Raw genomic sequence first — 24,207 nt, 5'->3', positions numbered from 1 at the left:
CCATTCGCACAGCGCTCCTGAAGCTCTCGGGTCTCTTGTTAGCCGCGTCCAACGCTGGCGAAGCACTAGGCTCAGAGTTCAGACATCCTGTCAGCCCAGGATATCGTCCCGCAAGCGACGTCTGTCCTTTGGGATGCGCGGATGCTGGCGCAGACCCGGCCAACTGGCAAGCCTTCCTGGGCTTTGATTAACTCTATCACTACCCTGAAATCATATTCTACGACTTCTCCCTCCTTAATAATATGGATAATAGGACCGCATCTTATCGTATCTTCGCCTGCACCTCTTTTATTCTTAATTAGATAAGTCTTCCTAACTCGGCTCTGCACGCGTCTTAGACTAACGCTGCCGACGTCGAGTATAAGATTGGCTTGCTAGACGAGAGTGGCTCTGGTCTAGATGCTTCAGGTATCCGGTCCGTTTTAGAGCAGATGTATCAAACAGGCCAAAAGGGAATTCCACATGTGCTCTGAATGTGGCTAATTGGCGTACATACGCAACAAGATGCGTCGCTACTTTGAGAGTGGCTTCGGCGAGGCTAATGAGACGGGTGTCCTCTTTGCTTAATCCGGGCGAGCCTCTTTCGGTCTCTATATCGGTTCTGCACTATAGAAAGAAGGCGTCAGCTCGGTCACCCTTAACGCCCTCGAGGCCTTCGTGTCCTCTGATATGATGGCGTTGATAGTCGATATGCAGCTCTGCAACCCTGCCTAAGATATAACGCACGCTTTTGGTTGGATAGTAACTACTAATGTATCATTTGCCCCGATTTAAGAGGCTATTAAGTTATAGGCGAACCCTATATATCTGCCTATTTAAGATTCCGAGAAGATTCTAGGAAAGGCCCACCTCGTAACGCCGTTATTGGAGGGAACCTTGAAGAACTTAACTATAACACGTTCTTCCAAGCGCTCTAAGCCTAGGAGACTCATAGCGCGGGATGAGTGTGAGACGATTCGAGTTAACCCAGGCAATAGCTGCGGTGTATTGGCTGAGAGGTGCGGTATCTCTGGTCATACGTTTGAAGAGTATAACAACTATAAAGACGACCTATGCTCTACTTTATAAGCTCAGCAGCCTGTCTACTACACGAAGGGAGATCTTCCAGACTTCAATCCCGACCCGCAGCAGGATAGTATTTTCGCCACCTCAGGTCACGTCCGTTGATACCTGCAGTAGTCTCGCTACTGCTAGCAGCCTGACCGTGAAAGACTTGAAAGAGTTTAATAAGAATATCTAGGGGTGGACCGACTGCGAACCCCTCTAAAGGGGAGCTGTCATCTGCTTGAGCAAGGGAGCACACAAACGCGAGGATTCGGTTTTTTTTTTTTTTTTTTTTCGCAGCTCAAGCTCCTATGTTAGCGTGTGCGCCACCGGTAGGACGAGGACTGTTGCGCCATGGCCATGAGATTCTCCTAAGCGAAGCGCGCTCACAGCCTAATGAGCACCCTGCCACAACAGCCCAAAAGCTGCCGTCAAGGACACGACCAATCGTCAGCATCACTTGCCCCCCAATACTCGTAGACTTATGCCAACTCCTGAGCACCTACGCTAATTATAGTCGCGGACGAACTCAAAGCCTGAAACCATGCATAGATCAAGCAATGGATCAGTCCGGCATTCGATCGGGATTGGGGAGATATTTGTGGTGATTCCGCAATCAAAAGTGGCCCCAAACAAGAGCTGGACCTCATTGAGACGTTGGCCCCGAAGTCATGACTCGCGTCGCGTGACTAGGCGCTGTGGCGTTCACTGTCCATCTTAGCAGTGGACAAAGAGCTTCTTAGCTCACTCCGTACTCCGTTCTGTCTGGGAAGAACAACATGAAGCAGGGGCGCCCACACCGAGGGATGTCGGCCTGTTCGTGATTGTAGCGATGCCAGCCCAACCGCATGTCCAGACTCTCGGTGCTGGTTCGCGATACATGCTCGAACAGGCTTACGCCCCGTGCTCCCGAAAATTTGGTTCGTCGTGGATCCATCTCCTAGCGTCCACTGGCGCCTCCATAGTGCATTTCTCCATCTTGAAACTTGAGTCCTGGACGCGCACAGCAATCGGACACGGAAGAAACCCTACCGAGCAAGGGTACGCAGTCGCGATCCGTTGAAATGCGCTTCGTCTGGGCCAATGGCAAGCTGGCACACCAAACAACGTGATCTCACTGCGCAGATCTCACTGCGGAGACGGATCCGGCCTGTTGGTATTTCGATCGCAGATCAAGTCGACTCGTCATTCGCCCGTCGGCCCCTAGCTCAAGGGGAACTAGACTAGGGCGTATCAAACAAGCCTCTAGTCCCAGGGGCCAGGATCGAGGTATGGCCCCATTCGCCGCGTGGCGAGCGAAGAAATCGAGTTGCCCTAGACTCATGTTGGCACTTGCTTCCGAGTAGATCGTTCGTCCTTGAGAGGATACGGCTCAACGGGCCTGCGAACAACGGCCAGGTCAACCTTCTTGAAGTCCGAGGCTCGAAATCCAAGACGCAAGGTGGTTCTTGGTGTTATTGCACCCTGATCTTTTTGAGAGGTGATCCACAATGGCCTAGAGCATCGGAAGTTGTCGCCACTCGAAGCCAGGATGAGACACGAGAGTGTATCCCGCGCGCCAGGATTCAGGGGAGTCAAATCAAGCAGAGATCGTCAGCGGAGGCCCGGACCCTTACCAGCCACGATCCTTCTGGGAACAAGTTGCATGACAAGATTTCCAGTTCCAACACCGAAACTCCTCATCCACACTCAGTGCTGGGAAATCCGGTATAAGTGGGCAATGTGGCCCTGCCAGACTGTGAAAGCAATGACAGTTGTCTCTTCCCTCGCGTGTTCCGTCCCTGCGTCAAACCCTCCGATACATCCCACGTGGCACGGCACACGACAGACGGGATGAGCGTCCCTGATCACGGGCCGCTATTGACGAGTGCCATATGGCCTATTTGCGGGGTGCCTCTGCTCTTCCTGGTTGCGAGGCTGTATGTGCGGTTTACGCGCAGTCGAGGGTTCTGGTGGGATGACTGGGTGCTCATGGCATCATGGGTATGGAAGCCTCTACCACCTCCTGTCGTCGCGAAAGGCCATTCTTGCTGACCGTGGCTTCTTTTAGGTCTGCCTTCTCTTTCAAATCTGGACGACACAGGCAGCCATCGGATATGGCTTTGGCAAGCACATCCAGAACATCGACCCGCCGAGCAAGATCTTCCAAATCGCCCTCTATGGACAGGTTGGCGTCACCTTTGTCGCCTTTGCTATCCCGCTGAGCAAGATCTCCTTTGCAATCACGCTCCTGCGACTCACGGCCGGATACTGGCGGTACCTGGTGTGGTCCACGATTGCGTCCATGGCGCTGCTCAGCCTGCCCGCCGCCGTCCTGCCGTGGATTCAATGCCGTCCATTCAGGAAGACATTCGACCAGACGATTCCGGGAGAGTGTTTTGATCCTGCAACACTCATCAACTACGCCATCTTCGTGTCCGCCTGGTACGCACTGATGGATTTCGTGCTGGCCGCTCTGCCGTGGACCGTCCTCTGGAAGCTCAACATGAACTCGACTGAGAAGATGGGCGTCGGCGTCTGTATGTCTCTGGGCGTCCTGTAAGCTACAAACCCGACCTACCTTTCCTGATTGCCATGCTGACCAATTCTCCAAAGGGCCGGCACCATCGCCATCGTCAAATCCTGCTACATCCCCCAGCTCACCGACAAAGACTTCTCCTACAACGGCGTCGAGCTCGTCTGTTGGTCCGCATCCGAGACAGCCGCCGCCATCATCGCCGCCTCGATCCCCGTCCTGCGCGTATTCATCCGTGAAAAGGCAACCTCGGCTGGCTACAACTCGACCAGCCGTGCCGCGCGACGTGACAATGTCCAGCTGTCGCGTGTCGGGGGCAGCCGAGTCGATCCGGTCAAGGATTCACGCAAGGTCGTCAACGAAGTCTGGGTGACGGCGCACAACAGGGGCGATGGCGAGAGTGACAAGAGCATACTGAGGGGGAATTTGGGCCACTCCGATGGTGCACCCGAAGGAACCATCCTGCAGACGAATACCTTTCTGGTGGACACGCAGAGCGATCAGGACAGCTTCCAGGGCAAAAGGGTGAGCAATGGGTCTAACGATTGACAAGGAGGTCGCAGTGAGCACGCTTCGCAAGGAGCTGGGAAAATGGAATGGGCTTTAGATCTTTATTTTGTAATCTGTACACACTGAGCGATATGAATGATGTCTTTACTGTATGTCCAGGACAGTAGGCCCAAGTCCTCCGCTGGTGAGCATGAACTAACCAAATGATCCAAGACGGGCCTTTCCTTGCGAGCAAACAACCTGCGGTCGAGATTGAACTTACCATGAAAGAATTGCTGCTTGCAAGTCACACGGCGCGAGCCGTACCCGCGTAGCCCGACCGACCGACCGGCCCTGAGACGCCCTTGGGTCCCGGCTACGAACCGCGGCGCAGTGGCAGTCACTGATGCGATGCTTGCGATCCGTCACTTGGGCGCGCGATCGTCATCGATTTGCTCAGCATCTGAATCAAATCAATTGCTGACGGTGATGGCAGCTGTGTGCAGTGTCGAGGCGCTCGGAAGTGAGCGGCAAGGCTCTCTTTGAGATAGGATCGATCCGCAAGCGATCGAGCATCCACTCAGATCACCTCCCTGACTTCGGAAGGCATCCGCGACTGCAGCTCCTGATTCGATCGCTCATGCTCGTCCCGGTACGCGTTCAAGAGATGCCTTCTCATGACCTTTTGCGGTGCGCGTCTGCCCGTGAACAATTCGAACTGCGCAAAGCCCTGCTCGGGAAGAAGGTCTAGACCCGTCATTGCGACCCAGCCTCTCGACGCCTGGCGTCTCGCCTGAGCTAGCAGGGGCGTATTGAGTGTCTTGTACCCCAGCTCAATGATCACGCCGCCGGTGCGACTTTCCAGCCACCCGTCCGGGACGGTGAAATCCGGGGAGGGCGCTTCGCCGATGCGATGCGTAGGTATGCAGGAAATGATGATGGTAGGCAGATGGTAGGATGAGGGGAGATGATCATGCAGGCCTTCAATAATGTGGAAACGTGTTTCTGACCCAGCGCCAAGGGATTGAAAGTCCGGGTTCTGTAACAGCTGCTTGAAGTGAGACGCAAGCTTCTCTGCGCGAGAGAGAGTCCTGTTGTAGATGAGGATGTTCTGTACCCCAACTTGAAGCATGGCGTAGACGGCTGCTCGTGCCATGCCGCCGGCGCCCACAATGACACCGCAGGCACCTGGTCTGACAGCATTGGCTGGAGACAGTCCCTTGCGGATGCAGGCTCGGATGCCAATCCAGTCCGTATTCTCCCCATACAGCGCCTTCACCGAACCAGCTCTCCCCATTGCTTTGAAGAAGTCCGCACCCTGTGGCAGCGAGCCATCTGGATTAAGATGGCGAACCGGGATGAGGGTGTTTACCGCACCGATAGCACGCGCATGTCGACTCAGCGAGTGAATAAGAGTGATGACCTCGACCTTGAACGGCAGGCCAATGGAAGCACCGCCAAAGTACGGGTCCTCGATCAAGTGTTTGATCGCACTGAGCGACTCTGTAGAGTGCGGCGTGTAGTGGTGAGGCAGGCCACAGGCGTGGAAGGCAGAGTTATGCATTGTCGGCGACATGCTGTAGCCGACTTTGACACCAAAGACATACATTCTCATCCTGTCGTAGGCGTAGGCGGCCGCAAGGGCTTGAACCGCAGCGTGGCTTGTGAGAAGCAAGGAGGAAGAAGGCGAGGATTCTTCCTCTGCTCTCATTGCTACTGTTGATAGAATTGGGTTCAGAATGGCCGAATGTCTTCCTGATTCGCCTGTGTTGTACGCGATCAGGGGTATCTGCCGGCATTGTAAGGATGACACCGATCCTCTGAAATGACCGACCGCGATGTTGTCGTTAAAGGTCCCAGCTGGCCGTCGCAGTCTCACCATATCGCAACCTAAGCGACTCGCCTTCTGATAGAGTGTGGTCCATGTGTGGGATGTCCACGGCCGCGGGTTGTGCGTGACCAGGCAGTCGCCGATCGTCCTCGCTCGCCCCTTGCTGGCGATGAGATGCGCAATATCTGCATCCTTCAGCGTCAAGTTTATGGTCACAAGTTCGGGTGCAAGCCGCATTGTGTGCAGGACAAGCTGGAGATAGAACCGAGAAATCTCCTCGGGAGGAGTCTCTGGCAGCTTGACGTCGATGGCCAAAGGCACGACGGTGCTCCGCCGAGTCAGCCCGATTCCGCATGTAATCGCGTTGGCAAGGCTCAAGAAGTCATCGGATCCGAACGAGTCAGCTTTGGCGCACAAGTCATCGACAACGATCTGCACAACATCGGCGCCTTCGACGTGGTCTTCGATCTGAAATCCATTTTCGAGCGTCCTGGAAAGGGGCAGTGCCACAGCGTATGTAAATTGGAGGTCCTCAAAGGGCACGCCGGCCAGCGGGAACGCCGAGTCCATGAAAGGCAGCGCTCCCTGTGGGTAGATGAGACTCAAGAATCTGAGCAGATGCCTTTCAGCATGCTTCAGAGTGAGATAGGGCGCGGGGACCGGGTCAAAGATGGTGTCCGAAGATAAAGAGTCAAGGACATCTGGTTGCCTTTCAGTGACGTTGTAGAACTCAAAGTTGGTACAGGTCCCGAATATTGCACGGCTAACCTTGAGCAGGTTTTCCATCTTCTCGCGGTCCTGGATGCGCAGATGCTCCTGGATAGCATCCCCGTCTCGTACGACATGGACAACAGGATGTGTAGCCGCAAACTCGCGGAATAGTGCTTGTACTCGGCTCTCCATCCATGAGCAGACAATCACGCACCCAGTCTTGTTGCGCTCGAGGACATTGTGCAAGACCTTTGCCTGTTGGCGATGGCATTCCGTGGACCCGTGCAGCTTCTTGTAGACCGCACTGGATGCGAACCGCGTTCGTTGGAACACATTTTCGAGGTCGACGACTCTACGCTTCAGGGCAGACGATGCCATGATGGCCAAAGTCGATTTGCCAGCGCCACGAATTCCTACGAGAACGAGAGAAGCATCTGCGCTGAAGTCGGGTATTTCGCCGCTTAGGGGAGGGAACGTGGGGGACGGCGTCCTTGTCGTCATGTCGATCGCCTCCTCCGTAGCCATAGCCTGGTGCAGTGGCATCGTCGCCATGCCCCTTGCTTGATTTCTGTCCCCTCCGTTGTGTCGGTCGTAGTGTCGGTGGTCGAGCGTCTGGTGGTCAGTACCAAGCACGGCCTCAAGGGGCCTCTTGACGCCTGTCATGATGGACATTTGGTTCTAGACCGAGTCGATGTCCATACTTCGTCACAGAGGAAAGTCGGTCAAGACGGGACAGACAAGACGGCCAATTCTGTAGGATTCAAGGTGTGTATCGGAATGCCCGGTGATCGCACCCCGCTTGAGAAGAATTGGCCTGGTTGTCGGTCCATGACTTTCGAAGATCCCCGGGGGGAAGAGGGGACATAACTTGGTGAGGTGAGGAGGGCACGGCGCGTGCGCCGGGTAAGTCCTAAGCCGGAGTGACAGTATTCGAGCTGGTCACGAGACACTCCAAGGTGTCCAGTCTTTAATGTCAGACTTTCGCCCCACCCTGCTCCAGCTTGCGCTAGACCCTGGACTCGACGATGACCACGGTCACCCCGCAAGATGATAGAACTTCTCTTGGTGAGCTTTGAAATGGTCCAATTTCGAGCTTCAATCTGTGTCAATTGTCGTCATTTCATGGTGACACAGACCTGACGAAGCCCAACGCGAGCATCGTCTTCGCGAAATCACCACTCCCTCTGATCAGCGACGGCTCACCCCTCGCGCGACCAGACCACCTGAGCTCATGACCTCTCGATAGCATGCCGCAGAAGAAACGTGGCGGCGGCGGCAGCACAGAAGATGGAGATCGAAGCGAACAGGCAGACGTTGTCGCTCCAAAGCGACAGCGTGTCTCTCTAGCGTGCGATGCCTGCAGGGTGGCTCGCGAACGGTGCGACGGTGAACGACCCCAGTGTGGAACTTGTGTCTCCCAAAGGAGAGCCTGCTCGTATACTCCCACAGCAAAGAAACGCGGAGTACAGACCGGCTATCTGAGGACAATTGAGATGTCGCTGGCATGGATTCTCTACGAAGAAGCGCCCACAACCGAGGACGCGCTCCTCCGGCTGTTGCAAGACAAGAGTGGCCCGCTACATAAGAAGGGCAAGGCTGCCGATAAGTTGCACAAGAAATGGACAAAGAGTAGGGTCAACAAGGAGATAGGACTGTTTCTTTCTGGGTCTACACCACAGCCGTCCCGAGACGATAGTTCGGACAACGAGTCGGACACTGAGGGGAATGGCGAAGGCACGTCGTCAAACTTTGATGCCCAAGACCAATTGAACAACTCAGCGTCACCGTTTCTGCAAAGGGAAGGAACCGAAATACCACGATCTTCCTTGCTGAAACTCCCGAGGGATTGGCGCCGGCTGTTCGACATCTATTTTACATACACTCATTGCTGGTTCCCCATCCTCAACCGGGATCGGATTCTGGAGACGGCACTTGCTTATCCACCTGAGGGGATTCCTGGACCTTCTTCTCTCATGGATGTCGCCCCAGGCTACGCCGAGCTCTGGGCTGTCTTGTCTCTCGCCTCTTTCCAGGACACGACCTTAGGCAAGCCAATGCAAGGCTCCATGTCACCCAAACAGATCTATGCGACTGCAAGGGGGCTCATACCATCTGAGGAAAGACAATTCGAACTGCCCCATCTACGTGCGTTGCTTCTACACTCGCTGGTCCTCATTGGCCAAGGCGCAGATCTGGCGGCTTGGATGCTCGTGGGAACAGCAACTCGACTCGCAATGTTCTTGCGGGGGACAGGGGCGTTGTACTCAGACGGCCTCGGCATCAACGAGACCACAGAGCGATCAGGGCGCATCGCCCTGGCAGCTTGCTTTGTACTCGACACGATCGCTGCCACAGGTCTGGGCCAACCAGCGTCGACACACGTTGGCCCTGCGAATGTCGACGCAGAAGCATTGGCAACGCCGGCGGCGGACGAGAGTTGGAGTCCCCTTGTTGGCTTTGGGCCGACGCAACCTGAGCACAGTCAACCTGGGCCACATGTCCAGCCGTTGAGGACCTTTCAACAATTATTGCGGTTCTGTCAGGTGCTCAGACGCGGGCTCGACCCAACCAGCCTCCAATGTCGCCAGACAACGAACGCTGCTGAGAGCATGGCTGAGGTTCTTGACCCGGTGTACTCATTCTGCAACTCTGTCATCTTTGGTGCTTCTACCCCACCAGTTCCTTCGGCATTTCTGCTGCAGATAGCCTTCTTGGCGATGACGACGCGACTATTCCAAAGTTTCCGCGGATCACTGCTGTCAAGCTTGACTGAAGCTGTCGAAGGCTGTATATCTTCATTCGGATCTTGTGGCACACCGCCCTTGGTCGTGGGTCTCATGGGCGTCGTGCAACGCTGCGCGCACCTGGGCAAGATGCACGATACGGAGCGAATCAAATGGCACACTACGCTGGAATCCTTGAAGGCTGTGTGGAGGAACGATGACTTGCAGCCATTGAACAGTGATGCTGGGCACATGGCCACGTCAAGACAATTACCTACGCGCCTCAACAATCACCAGGCACATATGCCCGGATATTCATTCTCTCAACAACCAAACATGGGGCCAGATTCACACGGCTTTCAAGTGGTTCACCCAATCGAGAGCCCAAGCACGTTACGGAGTCAAGCAATCACCAGTCCGAGTGGCCCTTTTCCGTCTTCCGCATCAATGCGAGGCTCTGGAGCGCCCGCAGGGATGTTCAGCGGAGTCACGGGCGTAGACCTCCGTGCGCAAGGGGTGGACTACGACGCGATACTGGAAGAACTCGGTTCCATTGACTGCACAGATGGGCTGGACATGGATCCGCAGTTCATGACAAACCTTGGCTTTGCCCCGGGTTGCGATCTGGGCGATATGCTGCAGGGTGAATTTGGGGGATAAGGAAGGCCAGCCAACCACGCATCCGGCAATTCAATCAAGAACTGCTCATGGAAACGCCCATCGGCCGGCAGACGTATTATCCTCCGGCACCCAGCATCCTTTGGCCGCTCGCCCGTGGGGCCTGACTCGTCAATCTGGGGTAGGGGGGAGAGGGATAAACCTTTAACCACCTCCTCCACAGCGGATGGAGCGAGCCGCACCCACCACGTTGCTCTCTCCGGATGCCTCATCGAAGACAAAATTCTTCAATGTTACCCTCAGGAGAGCATCCCCGCAACCCCAGAAACGTGGATAAGCTCTGGCGCCGAGACGAACGTGGGACTGACCCCAGCTCATTTGACAATACCATTACCAGTCTTGGCCTTTCGAGCAGAGGCTATATAGACTGTTGCCTCTAAGGGTCAAGGCAGTGTTCCTCATCCTTTTCCCAAGGACAGACACACCAGCATCCTGACTCCCAACCAACGCGGTCCACCATGTCGATCCTCACTCTCAAGGAGGACAGGCCTACACCTAAGGCCGTGTACAACTGGCGCGTCTACATGTGCGCCGCCGTCGCCTCATTCGCAGCATGCGTCATCGGCTATGACTCTGCCTTTATCGGCACAACACTCGCCTTGCCCTCCTTCACCGAGGAGTTCAGATTCGCCGACTACTCGGAGGATGGCCTTGCACTTCTCAAGCAGAACATTGTCTCCGTCTACCAGGCTGGCGCCTTCTTTGGCAGCTTGGCAGCCTATGCCACCAGTCACTTCTGGGGCCGCAAACTGTCCCTCGTCGGGTTCACTGTCATCTTCTGCATCGGTGCCGGCATCATGCTGGGCGCGAATGGCGACCGTGGTCTCGGCCTCATCATTGGTGGTCGCGTCCTCGCCGGTTTCGGCATCGGTGGCTGCTCCAACATGACACCCATCTACATTTCCGAGCTGTCTCCCCCTGCCGTGCGCGGTAGGCTCGTCGGTATCTACGAGCTGGGCTGGCAGATTGGCGGTCTCGTCGGCTTCTGGATCAACTATGGCGTCGACAGCACCATGGAACCCAGCCGCACGCAGTGGCTCATTCCCTTTGGCGTCCAGCTGATTCCTGCCGGCATCCTGCTCATTGGCGTCTGCTTTATCCCGGAGTCGCCTCGTTGGCTCTTCTCCAAGGGCCGCCGCGATAAGGCAGTCAAGGTGCTGTGCTGGATGAGAAACCTTGAGCCTACCGACGTTTACATTATCGAGGAGATTAGCTTCATTGACGCCGACCTCGAAAAGTTCCGCCGTGAAGTGGGGGCCGGGTTCTGGAAGCCTTTTGTCTCCCTCAAGGACAGGAAGATCCAGCAGCGCTTCCTCATCGGTGCCCTTCTGTTCGTCTTCCAGAACGGATCAGGCATCAACGCCATCAACTACTACAGTCCCACGGTATTCAGGAGCATTGGCATCACGGGCACAAACACTAGCTTCCTCACCACTGGCATCTTTGGCGTCGTCAAGACTGTCCTCACGTTTGTCTGGCTCCTCGTCCTCATTGATCACATGGGCCGTCGTCTCCTGCTCATGATTGGCGCTATTGGCGGCTCGCTCTGCATGTGGTTCATCGGTGCCTACATCAAGATTGCCGGCGCGGGCAACCAGACTACCGACGCCAATGGCGACAGCTCACTCTCCAGCGGAGGCATCGCGGCCATCTTCATGTTCTACCTCTGGACGGCCTTTTACACGCCGTCCTGGAACGGCACACCCTGGGTTCTCAACTCGGAGATGTTTGACCAGAACACGCGCTCCCTCGGCCAGGCCAACGCCGCCGCCAATAACTGGTTCTGGAACTTTATCATTGCCCGTTTCACGGTCAACATGTTCAATGCCTGGGGCTACGGCGTGTACTTTTTCTTTGCCTCCATGATGATCATCTCCATCGTCTTTGTCTTCTTCTTTGTGCCCGAGACCAAGGGTATTCCCCTCGAGGCCATGGACCGTCTCTTTGACGCCAAGCCACGCTGGAACGCCAACAAGATTCTCATGGACGAGCTGCACAGGGAAAATGGGGATGAAGATGGCCATGACGACGCGAAGCTGACGCAGGATCATTTTGAAGGAAATGGAAAGCAGGTTTAGATGGGAGACTCGTAGACCGCTAGCTACAGAATACATCGCTGTTCTGCGCCGCTTTTTATCACGCTTCACCACGCTTTTTCAATGTCTGCATGTGTCACGGGAGGGGCTTGAGGCGATTGTATGCCGGGTCTTGGGTTATAAGCCATTCGCACTGTCAAGTCCGTGCAGATACTCACTTTTGGCGCCATGGTACGACGGCACCCCTTGGTCTGCAACAAGATGTTTATAGTCCTCAGCTTCGTCTTAGATAGTCATAAATCTGATTTTGGACATTGCATTTGAGCGGAAAACCCGCCAACAGTGACCATGACATGATAGTCTCATCATTTCTGCCTTTGCAATCGAATCCAAGCCTGAGTATAACAAGTGGATGGAATAGTCAAGTCGGCAGACACGCAAGCAATGGCACCAAAAGAAAGATCCCTTTCAATTATACATAGTTTCATATTTTGTCTCCCCTATGTCTCATTGAAATCCTCGTTTCTGATCACAGTTTCGCCATCCTGGCCGCGACCTTGTCCGCAATAGCAGCCTTGACATCCTCGACAGGCAGCTCACTCAACTCCCGCCCCGTCCAATACCGATCCTGCTCAAGGCCCTGCCATATCAATGCCTCCGTGCCCAAGATCACCTGCCACCCCATGCCCTCGGCCAGCTTGCCCAGTTCTGTGAACGGCGTCGGGTTATAGCACATTTCCAGCATGGCGCCCTTGGCGGACGCGTCCTTGGAGAGGAAGATGGTCGTGATGGAGCGCGCGAGGATTTCCTCCAGTGTGGTCGGCGGGAAATCCGGCACGCAGGCGACAATGGCGCCAGGGTGTGCGAGTTGTCTTGCCTGGGCTTCTGTCGACACGTGGATCAGATCTTGGCCGTATCCCCGCGCCTTGCAGTCCCTGATCACGGCCTCCACCTCGCTCGCTTCGCGATTGACGAGGTAAATGTCTGTAACCTGGAGGAACTTGCGCAGTGCGTACACTGCGCTCCTCGCGGCACCGCCTCCCCCGATGACCAGGGCGGGTTTGTCGTGGTAGACTTGCTCAGGGTGGGGCACGTTGTAGATGAAACTGTTCTTGATGCCGAGGACGTCAGTGTTGGCGCCGCAGAGGAGGCGACGGGACGGATTAGAGGGATGTGGACGGGTGAAGAGGGTGTTGCAGGCGCCGACGTCGCGGCATTCCTGTGTGAGGATGTGGAGATGGGGCACGATGGCGACTTTGTTAGGCATGGTGACGGACGCGCCTGTGTATCTGGTCAGTCATGATTCTTTGTACCATGTCCATTGTACGCACCATAAAAGTCGGGGTGTTGGATCAGTTTCAAGAACAGATCCACGTCTGCAGAGTCTAAGCGCACCTGGCCCCAGTTGAGACCGAGATGACTGTATATCACATCGTGTAGGAATGGTGACCATGAGTTTGTGAGCTTCTGGCCAAAGAGGAAGCCATGCTTCTCCAGAGGCGCAACCTCATCGACCAAAGCTGGTGGCAGTGTAGCGGAAGAGGAGATGATGGGCACCCCCTCGGGAGATGTAGAATTCTGTAGTGATCTCTGCATGATTGTCATAATGCGAGCCTTGACTCAGTGTTCATGATATATTGGATCAACAAATGAAAGGCTGGCGGTTGGGCTGCCTCATGTATGTGCGTTGAGTGCATGTGGACTGTGCCGGCGTTAGCGACTATGCGCGCTCGCTCTCAAGGCGCGAATATCCCGGTCCAGGATGTTCGACTTCATCCACTCAAATGATAGGCAAAGTCTTCTTCAGGATAAACGGAAAAAGAAAAAGCAGTCGGGGTGGTAATGCAACCCTGGCGATCCACCTGCATGCATACCCGCTCCCCACCGGGTAAGCATTTATCAGGGCAGCATGACGACCAGCTTCATCCACCAGACGTCCAACAGTGTATCTGCATCTGCAGACCACTTCCCACAATAAATACAGGGTTGGCAAGGGTGGGAGACAGCTGTATATATCCTCATACACAGCAATCGCGTAAAGATATAGCCACCCAAGCCCGACACCAACCGTCTCCAGCCGTCACGATCTGACACCCTCACGTATGCAAGCCAGAGGCCAGATGATGTCGATGGATTATCATGGATCAATGTTTTGGTATCGATGGAGCCCATGGTGTTGTTATCTATGTCAGCCCCGTTAGGCGTCACCAGGTTCTCGCCAAGTGCCAGTCTTATATCTGCTTCAAGCCACTAAGTTAGCGTCTTACATTACACATCGACCTTGTGTGTAAACAGTTTTATTCCCATATCTCAGTGACTCGCTCACTCTATTTCTATAGACTAGCACTTGTTTTCTCAACACTACTGTCATCACTGCCATCACTGCTCACATCACCATGGCGCACAAACCAGCCATCTGTACCATGTCCTTGGGCCGGTCCTTTGCTGGCCACTCACTCCCCTACAAACTCACGCAAACCAAAGAACATGGCTTCCAGGGCATCGAAGTCTTCTACGAAGATCTCATTGACCTCACAATTTCGATGCCTGGCGGCGAAGCCCTCATCGACAACCAGCTCGCCGCCGCGAGATCGTTCAAAAACCTCTGCGAAGAAAGAGGCCTTGAGATTATATGTCTCCAGCCCTTTATGCACTTTGGAGGTCTGATTGACAGCGAGAAACAAGAAGCACAGATCCACGATATCAATCGGTGGATTCAGCTAGCCCACACCTTAGGCACGGATCTCATTTGTTTCCCCAGCTCGTTTCTCCCAGCTCCCCAAATCACAGCCGACATTGACACCATTGTCCACGATCTTCAAAGAGCGGCCGACTTGGGCCTTGCCTCCTCGCCGCCTGTTCGGTTCGCCTACGAGGCTCTGTGCTGGGGAACACGCATCTCCACATGGGAAGATTCCTGGGATCTCGTCCAGCGCGTGGACAGGGAGAACTTTGGCATATGCTTCGACACATTCAACATTGCCGGGCGCATCTTTGCCGACCCTGCCGTCAAAAGTGGCAAGTGCGAGAATGCCGAGGAAGCTACTCTTCAATCTTTGAAGCGACTCGTGAAGAATGTCGATGTCAAGAAGGTGTTCCTACTCCAGGTCGCAGATGCAGAACGCTTGCACGAACGTTTGGATCAAAGACACGCCTTCCATAGCGCGGACCAGCCCGCTCGGATGAGCTGGTCAAGAAACTGCCGCTTGTTCTATGGCGAGTCGTCACACGGGGCATATCTGCCTGTCAAGGCTGTGCTTGCCGCTGTCGTCAGGGGATTGGGTTTCCAGGGTTGGCTCAGCTTCGAGGTGTTCAATCGACGGCTGGCGGATCGCGATACGAGTGTACCAGAGGAGATGGCCAAGAGGGCAAGTGTGGCGTGGGAAAAGATGGTCAGAGAGGTGCCCTTGGACGTGAGGCCCACCACCACAAAGCGGGCCACTCCTGTATCGGTACAGCACCGCTTATCAGCTATGCTGTGAGGAAAATCCGCATTTTTTTTCTTTTTCTTTCAAGTACGTATTATCATAGCCTAGCCTTAATTTTGAGATGCTTTGCCGCAAATTCCAACGCCGCCGTGTACCCGTACACCCCCATCCCACAGATCACCGCCGCCGCCTTGTCGCACAAGTAGCTGTGTCTGCGAAACTCTTCCCTCGCGTGAACGTTTGAAACGTGTATTTCGACAAAGGGGGTTTCCACGCCTAGCAGAGCATCGCGGATCGCCACGCTGGTGTGCGTGTAGGCGCCTGCGTTGATGATGATGGCGTCGACATCTCCGCGTGCAGCCTGGATGCGATCGACGATGGCACCCTCGTGGTTTGACTGAAAGGTTGACAGCTTGACGGAGAGGGCAGTGGCCTGCTCTTGGGCCGCGGATTCCACATCGGCGAGGGTCGTTGAACCGTAGGTGGCGGGCTCGCGGGTGCCGAGGAGGTTGAGGTTGGGGCCGTTTATGAGGAGGATGTGGCGGGACATGCTGACGCTACTTCTTCCTTTTCAGATGGAAGAAAGCTTGGAACCATCGAGGTTCTGTCTGCGATATATCAGTCCGTGACTTCCACTTCACTCACAGGTGAGCTGTGCCAGGGCACTAACACCACATCCCGGAGGGGCCCACACCAACAGCCTCCACGTCCACAGCGGTAAAGCATTCATCCCACTCCCATCTCCTCCTCCTCACTCGATCGCTGTGGAGAATCCCGCCATCTGCGTACCCATGTCCGTCATCGTCCCAGAACCCAGCGACCACGGAGCCTTGTGCCACGGCTGGCTTCGCTTACCGTCGCCATTTTCCGTGGGATGATCTGCTCGACTATCGACATATGATTCGAGCTTCTCACTGTCACTCAGTCTCCATACTGCGTCCCTGCCCTCACTCACAATGGCAGACATATCACAGCAACAGCTTGATGAGATCTATGCCTTTGCGGTACAGCTAGGCAAAGATGCGGGCCAGATGCTCATGGACGCAGCTCGGCGTCGGATGCAAGGCAAAGACGCCACGACCATCGTAGACTACGTCGAGAAAGAGAACTCGGTCGACCTCGTGACCAAGACAGACAACGGTGCGTCTTCCTCGCATTGTGCTCACACCATTCCATGTCACTCACAGTCCCAGACGTCGAGGCCTTTATCCACAACGCCGTCGCGAAGAAATACCCAGACCACAAGTTCATCGGCGAGGAGACCTACTCGGCTGGTGCTTCGCGCGCCTACCTCATCGACGCGGCTCCGACATGGATCGTCGATCCGCTCGATGGCACCGTCAACTTCACCCATCTCTTCCCCATGTTCTGCGTGTCCATCGCCTTTGCCATCGACGGTCACCCCGTCATCGGGGTGATCAACGCGCCGTTTCTTCACCAGACCTTTTCATCCTGTCGCGGCAAGGGTGCTTGGCTCAACGAGACGCAGCGGTTACCATTGATCCGGAATCCAGTCCCTGCTCTACCGGCCAATGCGCCCAGTGGGTGTACGTTCGCATGTGAGTGGGGCAAGGACAGGAGAGACACGCCCGAAGGGAACATGATACGCAAGATCGACTCGTTCATGAACATGGCAGCCGAGAGAGAGGGTAGAGGCGGCAAGGGGGGGATGGTGCATGGCGTGCGCAGCCTTGGAAGGTGAGTGTGCCGGATATGATACTTTGGGCAGTTAACTGACGAGCAGTGCGACTATGGATCTTGCATACACAGCAACGGGCTCGATAGACGTATGGTGGGAAGGTGGATGCTGGGAATGGTATGTTAGCCCGCGAGCCTTTGAAGCTGAAGTATCCTGACGCTGCCAGGGATGTTGCTGCTGGCATTGCGATTCTCGAGGAGGCCGGAGGCTTGATCACAACAGCGAATCCGCCAGCAGATTTCGAGACAGCTGACATCCCGCCTGTCAAGCTGGGGAGCAGGCTATATCTAGCCATACGGTAAGAGGCGATTGGACTTGCACCTAACCAAGACACTGACCAGTCGCAGGCCCGCTGGCGACCACCCTGACGAGACTGCCCGACAATCACAGCACAGAGTTGTGCGCGAAACCTGGAAGCGAGTGCAAGAGTTGAGCTACAGCCGACCTGGCGTATAAGCCATAATGAAATACTGTTTTACACACATGTGTCCATGTATCCGACCCAGCGTTCACTTCGAATCACCTCATTTCTGATCCAGCTCTTCCATGCGGGTGATGAACTGCTCCTGCAACCGTTGGAGGTACCCTGGCAGCACGCTCGGGTCCGTCGCATCCTTGGCTTGCTTGAGTGCCTCATGTAGATTCAGGATCAGCCTGCGACGTGCCATGAGACTACGTGACTCGGAACTTTGCTGGTTCGCCGCTCGTTTTGTCCGCAAGTAGTTTGCCACCTCTTCAGCCTTGTCGGTGAATGACTTTGGCAGGCCTACGGCCCGCGCCAGATTGATGCCGTAGTGAATCTCGTCGTCCATGTATCCGGAATCAACCTTATACAGCATAGTGATTTGAGGCAGTCCATCTGGAGTGACCGTATTGCACGCCAACAGATGGAGGTTGAGAACCCCAGGTCTTTCTGCAAGCGCACGTGCCAGCTCGATGAAGTGCGTAGCGAACCAGACGGACGCCTTGCTCTGAATCAGAGCCTCGGACATGGCTATGGCAATAGCCAGTCCATCACTACTACTCGTCCCTCGACCGAGCTCGTCTACAATGGCAAGACTGCGGTCGTTGATGTTACGCAGGATGAATGCCATCTCCTGCATTTCGACTGAGAAAGTGGACAGATTTGACTCGATACTGTCGTCCATAGATACTCGAGCAAACATTTGGTGAATAATGGAGAAAGCGGCGTATTCAGCTGGGACGAATGACCCTATCTGGGCCATAATCTGAAGCAGCGCAATGCTGCGGATGTAGGTGCTTTTACCACTCATGTTGCTGCCTGTGACAATATGAAAGCAGTATTGCTCGGTCGAGTAGTAATCGTTCGGGATGAACTCAGCGCCGTGCATCTGTCATCGTCAGTATTATCCTGCAAGTACAAGCTTGAGACTTACTTTACCTTGTCACGGATGGGATGTCTGGCCGCTTTGAGGGCCAGAGTGCCAGCAACCTCGGGCTTGACATAGTCTCGCGTGGTTGCTAACTGACCAAAAGAAGCAATCATGTCTACCAGGGCCACTGATTCGCACACCCGGAAGAACTGAGGCGCTTCCAAGCGGATGTCTGCAATCAGCTCGTCGATGACCGCGTCACTCCGAATGACAACCTCATTAGACGTATCGGACAGTCTGAGGTTTAGCTTGATGAGATCCAGTGTCTGGCACTCGAACTTGTCTCGTTTGCGCACAACATTGACAAAGCAGCCTGGTAGCTGGCCGCCGTCAAAATCTGATGCTTTGATCCGAAGCCAGTATTTGCGGCCGTTGTCAAACTTCAACGCTGCCGCTGATTTGAATCTCTCATTCAACTCGTCCACATGCTTGTGAATCTCCTCTGTCAACTCCTTATACGTCTGTCGCGCGACGTCCAGCATGCCACTGATGCCAGCTTTGACGGCAAATGTTCTCTGGTTCCTCAGGTCTAGAGGGGACCTCGTGAACGTTACATCGGCTTCGATGACCTGTCGAATGCGGTGAAGAGCTCTACCGGTGATTTCAGGGTGGCATATGTCGCGCGCTTTGGTCAGCAATGGGCTTCTGGCTGGCACAAGAGCTTGATATAATTCAGGAATGGCTTCGAAAAAGCTCTTCATCATCAGCACCTGATTGATCTGTTCCTCGACGTGGCGAAGATCGTTGTTCGTGTTTACTTTTATCAACTGGCCAAATCAGCAAGGGTATAAAACTAACAGATTGAAGGCTCACTTTGGTCAGCAACTTTTCAACATCGTTGAATGCCTTTAGTGCTAGTATTGTCAACCCTGGTTCTTGATTACTGGATGATGCACTTACCTCTCCGGACATCCTGGAACAATTCTTCGTTCGTTGTGAGCTCTTCCAAAGCGTCGTGCCGAGGCCTCACAACGGCCTCAACATGCGTTGGGGGTTGCAGCATATTCCGTCGAAGCATTCGGGTTCCCATGGGCGTGGTAGTCTGATTTAGGAGCCCAAAGAGAGATTCCTTCGATTTGGGGTCCCGGGCATTCTGCATAATCTCCAGAGACTGAAACGCTGAAATATCAATCATCATGGTTCCGTCTGAGGGCTGGTAGCTGATTCGGAGAGAATGGGGCACAAACGTGATTGCAAATTGGTGCTCGATGTACTTCATGGCCTGTCACCATCATTAGTCGTGGAAGATACAATGCCCAGACCTTGAATGACTTACTGCACAAACCGACGAGGTAGCATAGTATTTCTCTTGGATAGCCACTGTCAAGGGACTGACGTCGGTCTCAAATGCAAGGTTCCGGAGCAAGTCTAGACCTGACGATGCAGCCCAGGCGGCCCTGTCATAGAGATCGATCCTTGCCTCAGGAATTAAGTTGTTCACCAGGTCGTATAGCGTGCTTGGTCGACTGGGTGGGCATGCTGTGGACATGAATATAATCCTAGTCGGCTTGTTCATCTGAATCTCGTGTATGCTTTTGAAATAGGACTGGTTATCGCAGATTTGACTCATCGTGACTTTGCCGAGCGTAACATTTACAAAGGCAACGCCCACGGACCGTGTCACGCCGCGCGCCTCGCTGACGGCACATATGATGGTCTCGCTCTCGCTCTGCCCGAGGATGGTTGACGCGCTGGCGCGAGACTTGCGTCCAGACGCGGTCGTCGCACGCGTCGGAGGCCTGGTGGTCGACGGGCGCGAAACACCGGGGCTGGAGGACACTGTTGAGTGAGCATATTCACTAAAATCAGCTGCGTCAAAGAGCAGCGGACGAACACTTCTTGAAGAGCGATTGTGGAATTCTGCTGCGCCTGTAGATGGGTTGGATAAATGGGAGAGAAGCTCGTCGGGCAGAGAGTGGACGGCAAAACCTAACGGCTGCTTGCGTTTGAGTGTGTTGGAACGATGGCGTTGTCGAGACATGTCCGCGGACAATCCACGTAAATTTACGATGCAGGATAGTCAATTGTCACGTCTCAATGTTCAAGGTAGAGAGAGTGGAAAAATCTTTAGTTCGCTATCGGAACACCTTGACTCTATGGACTGTGCGTGGCCTTGTTTGCGAAGGAAGGAGCGTAGGGTATGCTGCAACAAGGGAAGAACAACGAAGCCGCCGGCGATGTTGGAGCCTGGAGGCTCCTGCCCGAATGGCAAATGCCGGATTGGAAGCAGCAGCCCCACTTGTGATTTGGACGGACTCCAAACGGGGAATCCAGTCGTCACCGCAGAATCGCTCCACATTCCCTGCAATGGGAACTTGACACCATCCAGGCCAAAGATTTACACGTCCGCCCGCTATCAGCACCATCGACGGACATTGAAACGCGCCTCGCGTATCTTTCCCCTCACCATGTTCGGCATCCTGGAGGCAGTCTCCGTCCCGCTTACTGGACTGTACACCACCTACGACGACCTGATTCGCGACTTAAGCGATCGTGCGGCTAAGGATGGATACAAAATCGTCAAGGCGCGGTCGCATCGCGCCCGCGTCAACGGAACGGAACAGAACTCGAGCGAGATGATCCGATGCGATCTCGTTTGTGATCGCGGTGGGCGCCCGTACAAGTGTCAGGCAACAAAGCACAAGACGACGACGAAGAAGACGAACTGTCCATGGAAGGCAAAGGCGGTTAATCGCAAGACAATGGGAGGCTGGGTATTGACGGTCGTCTGCGATCAGCACAACCATGAACCGGGGACACCAGAGCCACCGACACCGTCAGCGGCAAGTGACCCAGGGGCCGCACTGGACACTGATGGTATGTCCATAGAGTTTGTCCCGAGGGAGAATTCATCCGCTGACAATGATTTTTGCAGGCGATGAAGTAGGCCCTCGGGCCGATGTTGACACTTCGGAAGCGATGTTGGCTGCTGGCGTGCCAAACTCTACCATGCGTCTGACAGGCGACACGTTTTCAGGCTTCAAGGCCGAGTACCGCAAGCTGTCGCAACCGGAACGAATCGGCGTGCTCTCACAACTGCAACTGCGCGTTGCCGCGCTATATGCTATACAGAACGAGGAGGTCCAGCGGAACAAGCGACAGGAGCAGCAGCGGCAACGTCATCAGGAGATCGAAGCAACACGGATAGACCGACACGACGGGAAGAGGCAGAAGCGGCAGCAGGGCACGCCCGTGCAAAGACCGCCAACCGTCGACTCACCTCACCAACCGCCGACATTACAACACACGCCAACACTGCAACATACGCCAACGCTGCAACATACGCCTGTTCCAAACGAGCAAATGGCGCCGACTGCACCAATGCACGTCCAGCCGCAACAGATGCAACAGCAAATGACTCCAAGCCAGCAGCAGCATGTACAGCACCACCAACACCAGCAATTTCATGTCCAGATACCAGACAGCCCTAGTCAGCAGCTCATGTCTATGGGAATGAATCTAGGACTATCGCCGCCACCACCGCCGCCCCAGCAGCCATCTACACCATATTCCGGGCCGCCAAAGAAGATGCGCGGAAACCGGACCCCGCAAGCAGGGCAGCAGCCCAGTCCGACAGTTTAGCTTCAATACGGCTCTGATAGGCGATGACCGAATTGCCCGTCTCGGATATGGAGCCTAAGCGATATTTGCGACCAGTGACGGATATTAACATGATTTGATGAGCGTTCCAGGCGGCGTTATTGTAGCTGTACTAATTTGTACAGGGTGCGTGTTGGCGCGGCGAAGCTTGCTGGGAAGGCCTTAACAAATTTGGGTTGGCTGTCAGCGGAGACCTGATAGCGCAGCTCACCGCCTAAATTTTGGAAATTTTGCCGTTTTCTCGAGGATGCGGGAAAGAAACCCCACCATGGACGAAGCTGGGATTTCTGAATGATAACAATTCACCCATACTTGATACCCATTTCGTGATTCGAATGCCATGGCGACCGTCGTACCGCCCCCGTCCAAGAGACAGAAGCGCGCAGAGCTCGAGCGCAGTCAATTGCAACAGGATGTGACGTTGGCAAACGAGGGCCCTGCTGGCTCCTTCAAAGCCCACTTCATCGACGGCGATGGCAAGCAGATGGCCGATGTGATCGAGGTGCCCTTGAAAGATGCGTCGGAGAAGAACCTGTCGCTTCTGCTCAACACATTGATGGCGAGGGTGCGTATTCTTCCCGCTCGCACAAAGTGCGCGCTGACTGACACTGCGCCAGGACAAGGAGGATTTTCTGCCGTACCGTTTCCGCATACACATCCCCGACAGCGAGATCATTGTCGATCAATATCCCACCGATCTAGTCAAGCTTCTCCGCGATCATGGCATCGACAACCCATTCGAGACAACCGTCACACTTAGCGCCGAGCCGCAGGCCGTGTTCAAAGTGCAAGCCGTGACGCGCATGTCCCATAAAATCCCCGGCCATGGGGAAGCCATCCTCGCGGCCCAGTTCAGCCCCGCGAACAGCAGCAGGTTAGCGACCGGGTCTGGCGACAAGACGGCGAGGATCATGGACACAGATACGGGCACGCCCAGGTTCACATTGTCAGGACATACACATTGGGTTCTCTGCGTGGCGTGGTCCCCGGATGGCAAGAGGTTGGCGACGGGCAGTATGGACAAGACGGTACGGTTGTGGGACCCAGAGACGGGGAAACCCATCGGCCAGCCCCTGACAGGTCATGCCAAGTGGGTGACTAACATTGCGTGGGAGCCGTACCATCTCTGGAAGGACGCGCCGCGACTGGCGAGTGCGAGCAAAGATGGTACTGTCAGAGTGTGGAATGTGGTGACGAGCCGGTCGGAGCACGTCTTGTCCGGGCACAAGAGCAGCGTGAGCTGTGTCAAATGGGGTGGCACGGGGATGATCTACACTGGCAGTCACGACAAGGCTGTGAGGATATGGGACGCTGACAAGGGAGTTCTTTTGCACACCCTCTCCGCGCACGCACACTGGGTCAACCACCTGGCGCTGTCGTCGGACTTTGCGCTACGCACAGCGTACTTTGACCACGAGCCGGTGCCTGACTCGGAGGAAGGCAAAAGGGCCAAGGCCAAGGCACGCTTCGAAAAAGCCGTCAGAGTGCAGGGCAAAGTGGCCGAGCGGGTGGTCTCTGCGAGTGACGACTTCACCATGTACCTCTGGGATCCGTCGTCGGGGACCAAGCCTGTCGCTCGCCTGCACGGGCACCAGAAGCAGGTCAACCACGTCACGTTTTCCCCAGACGGACTCCTCATCGCCAGTGCGGGCTGGGATAACCACACCAAGATATGGAGCGCCAAGTGAGTTACAGTCCGAGGGGTCTTCCCCGAGTCCCCGATGGGTAAAAGCCATACTAACTCAAAGATAGGGACGGCCGCTTTATCAACACCCTCCGGGGACATGTAGCCCCCGTCTACCAGTGCGCCTTTTCCGCGGACTCCCGACTCCTAGTGACGGGGTCAAAGGACACGACGCTCAAGGTGTGGTCCATGGCGACGTGTAAGCTGGCAGTGGATCTTCCGGGCCACCAGGACGAGGTTTACGCCGTGGACTGGAGTCCCGATGGTACCAAGGTGGGGAGTGCTGGCAAGGACAAGGCCGTGCGACTCTGGTGCAACTGAGTGGTTGCTACGCAGTGTTAGGGGAGGACGGCGAAAAGCGAGTCTCTCGATGTT

The 24,207-nt window shown here is 55.1% G+C and overlaps 10 protein-coding genes across 10 annotated transcripts; 6 read left to right on the top strand and 4 right to left on the bottom strand.

The window, feature by feature from the left end:
* Window positions 1–2,877: 2,877 nt before the first annotated feature.
* J7T54_005822 (uncharacterized protein) lies at window positions 2,878–4,108 on the top strand (the record flags this gene model as incomplete). The annotated part of the gene is made up of 3 exons (XM_051510194.1): window positions 2,878–3,027; window positions 3,095–3,582; window positions 3,640–4,108. 3 exons carry the CDS (start codon window positions 2,878–2,880, stop codon window positions 4,106–4,108), a joined length of 1,107 nt encoding a protein of 368 aa, XP_051358891.1.
* Window positions 4,109–4,628: 520 nt separating this feature from the next.
* Window positions 4,629–7,262, bottom strand: J7T54_005821 (Quinate repressor protein-like protein; the record flags this gene model as incomplete). Its single annotated transcript, XM_051510193.1, has 1 exon — window positions 4,629–7,262. One exon carries the CDS (start codon window positions 7,260–7,262, stop codon window positions 4,629–4,631), a length of 2,634 nt encoding a protein of 877 aa, XP_051358890.1.
* Window positions 7,263–10,449: 3,187 nt separating this feature from the next.
* Window positions 10,450–12,069, top strand: J7T54_005820 (Quinate permease-like protein; the record flags this gene model as incomplete). Its single annotated transcript, XM_051510192.1, has 1 exon — window positions 10,450–12,069. One exon carries the CDS (start codon window positions 10,450–10,452, stop codon window positions 12,067–12,069), a length of 1,620 nt encoding a protein of 539 aa, XP_051358889.1.
* A 487-nt stretch (window positions 12,070–12,556) lies between these two features.
* Window positions 12,557–13,623, bottom strand: J7T54_005819 (Quinate dehydrogenase-like protein; the record flags this gene model as incomplete). The annotated part of the gene is made up of 2 exons (XM_051510191.1): window positions 12,557–13,308; window positions 13,359–13,623. The coding sequence occupies 2 exons, from the start codon at window positions 13,621–13,623 to the stop codon at window positions 12,557–12,559; spliced, it is 1,017 nt and encodes a 338-aa protein (XP_051358888.1).
* An 800-nt stretch (window positions 13,624–14,423) lies between these two features.
* J7T54_005818 (3-dehydroshikimate dehydratase-like protein) lies at window positions 14,424–15,509 on the top strand (the record flags this gene model as incomplete). Its single annotated transcript, XM_051510189.1, has 1 exon — window positions 14,424–15,509. The coding sequence occupies one exon, from the start codon at window positions 14,424–14,426 to the stop codon at window positions 15,507–15,509; it is 1,086 nt and encodes a 361-aa protein (XP_051358887.1).
* Window positions 15,510–15,552: 43 nt separating this feature from the next.
* J7T54_005817 (catabolic 3-dehydroquinase 2) lies at window positions 15,553–16,005 on the bottom strand (the record flags this gene model as incomplete). The annotated part of the gene is made up of 1 exon (XM_051510188.1): window positions 15,553–16,005. One exon carries the CDS (start codon window positions 16,003–16,005, stop codon window positions 15,553–15,555), a length of 453 nt encoding a protein of 150 aa, XP_051358886.1.
* A 406-nt stretch (window positions 16,006–16,411) lies between these two features.
* On the top strand, window positions 16,412–17,610 carry J7T54_005816 (uncharacterized protein; the record flags this gene model as incomplete). The annotated part of the gene is made up of 4 exons (XM_051510187.1): window positions 16,412–16,595; window positions 16,649–17,153; window positions 17,321–17,452; window positions 17,502–17,610. 4 exons carry the CDS (start codon window positions 16,412–16,414, stop codon window positions 17,608–17,610), a joined length of 930 nt encoding a protein of 309 aa, XP_051358885.1.
* Window positions 17,611–17,678: 68 nt separating this feature from the next.
* On the bottom strand, window positions 17,679–20,529 carry J7T54_005815 (uncharacterized protein; the record flags this gene model as incomplete). Its single annotated transcript, XM_051510186.1, has 4 exons — window positions 17,679–18,506; window positions 18,557–19,305; window positions 19,449–19,770; window positions 19,825–20,529. The coding sequence occupies 4 exons, from the start codon at window positions 20,527–20,529 to the stop codon at window positions 17,679–17,681; spliced, it is 2,604 nt and encodes an 867-aa protein (XP_051358884.1).
* Window positions 20,530–20,956: 427 nt separating this feature from the next.
* J7T54_005814 (uncharacterized protein) lies at window positions 20,957–22,130 on the top strand (the record flags this gene model as incomplete). The annotated part of the gene is made up of 2 exons (XM_051510185.1): window positions 20,957–21,365; window positions 21,424–22,130. 2 exons carry the CDS (start codon window positions 20,957–20,959, stop codon window positions 22,128–22,130), a joined length of 1,116 nt encoding a protein of 371 aa, XP_051358883.1.
* Window positions 22,131–22,488: 358 nt separating this feature from the next.
* Window positions 22,489–24,153, top strand: J7T54_005813 (Ribosome assembly protein-like protein; the record flags this gene model as incomplete). The annotated part of the gene is made up of 3 exons (XM_051510184.1): window positions 22,489–22,713; window positions 22,766–23,832; window positions 23,901–24,153. The coding sequence occupies 3 exons, from the start codon at window positions 22,489–22,491 to the stop codon at window positions 24,151–24,153; spliced, it is 1,545 nt and encodes a 514-aa protein (XP_051358882.1).
* Window positions 24,154–24,207: the final 54 nt, after the last annotated feature.

The sequence above is a fragment of the Emericellopsis cladophorae genome, assembly GCF_022114955.1.
Source record: "Emericellopsis cladophorae strain MUM 19.33 chromosome Unknown NODE_85_length_69342_cov_113_842460, whole genome shotgun sequence".
NCBI lineage: Eukaryota > Fungi > Ascomycota > Sordariomycetes > Hypocreales > Bionectriaceae > Emericellopsis > Emericellopsis cladophorae.
The sequence above is the reverse complement of the archived record's forward strand: the minus strand, read 5'-3'. Positions and strand labels throughout refer to the sequence as shown.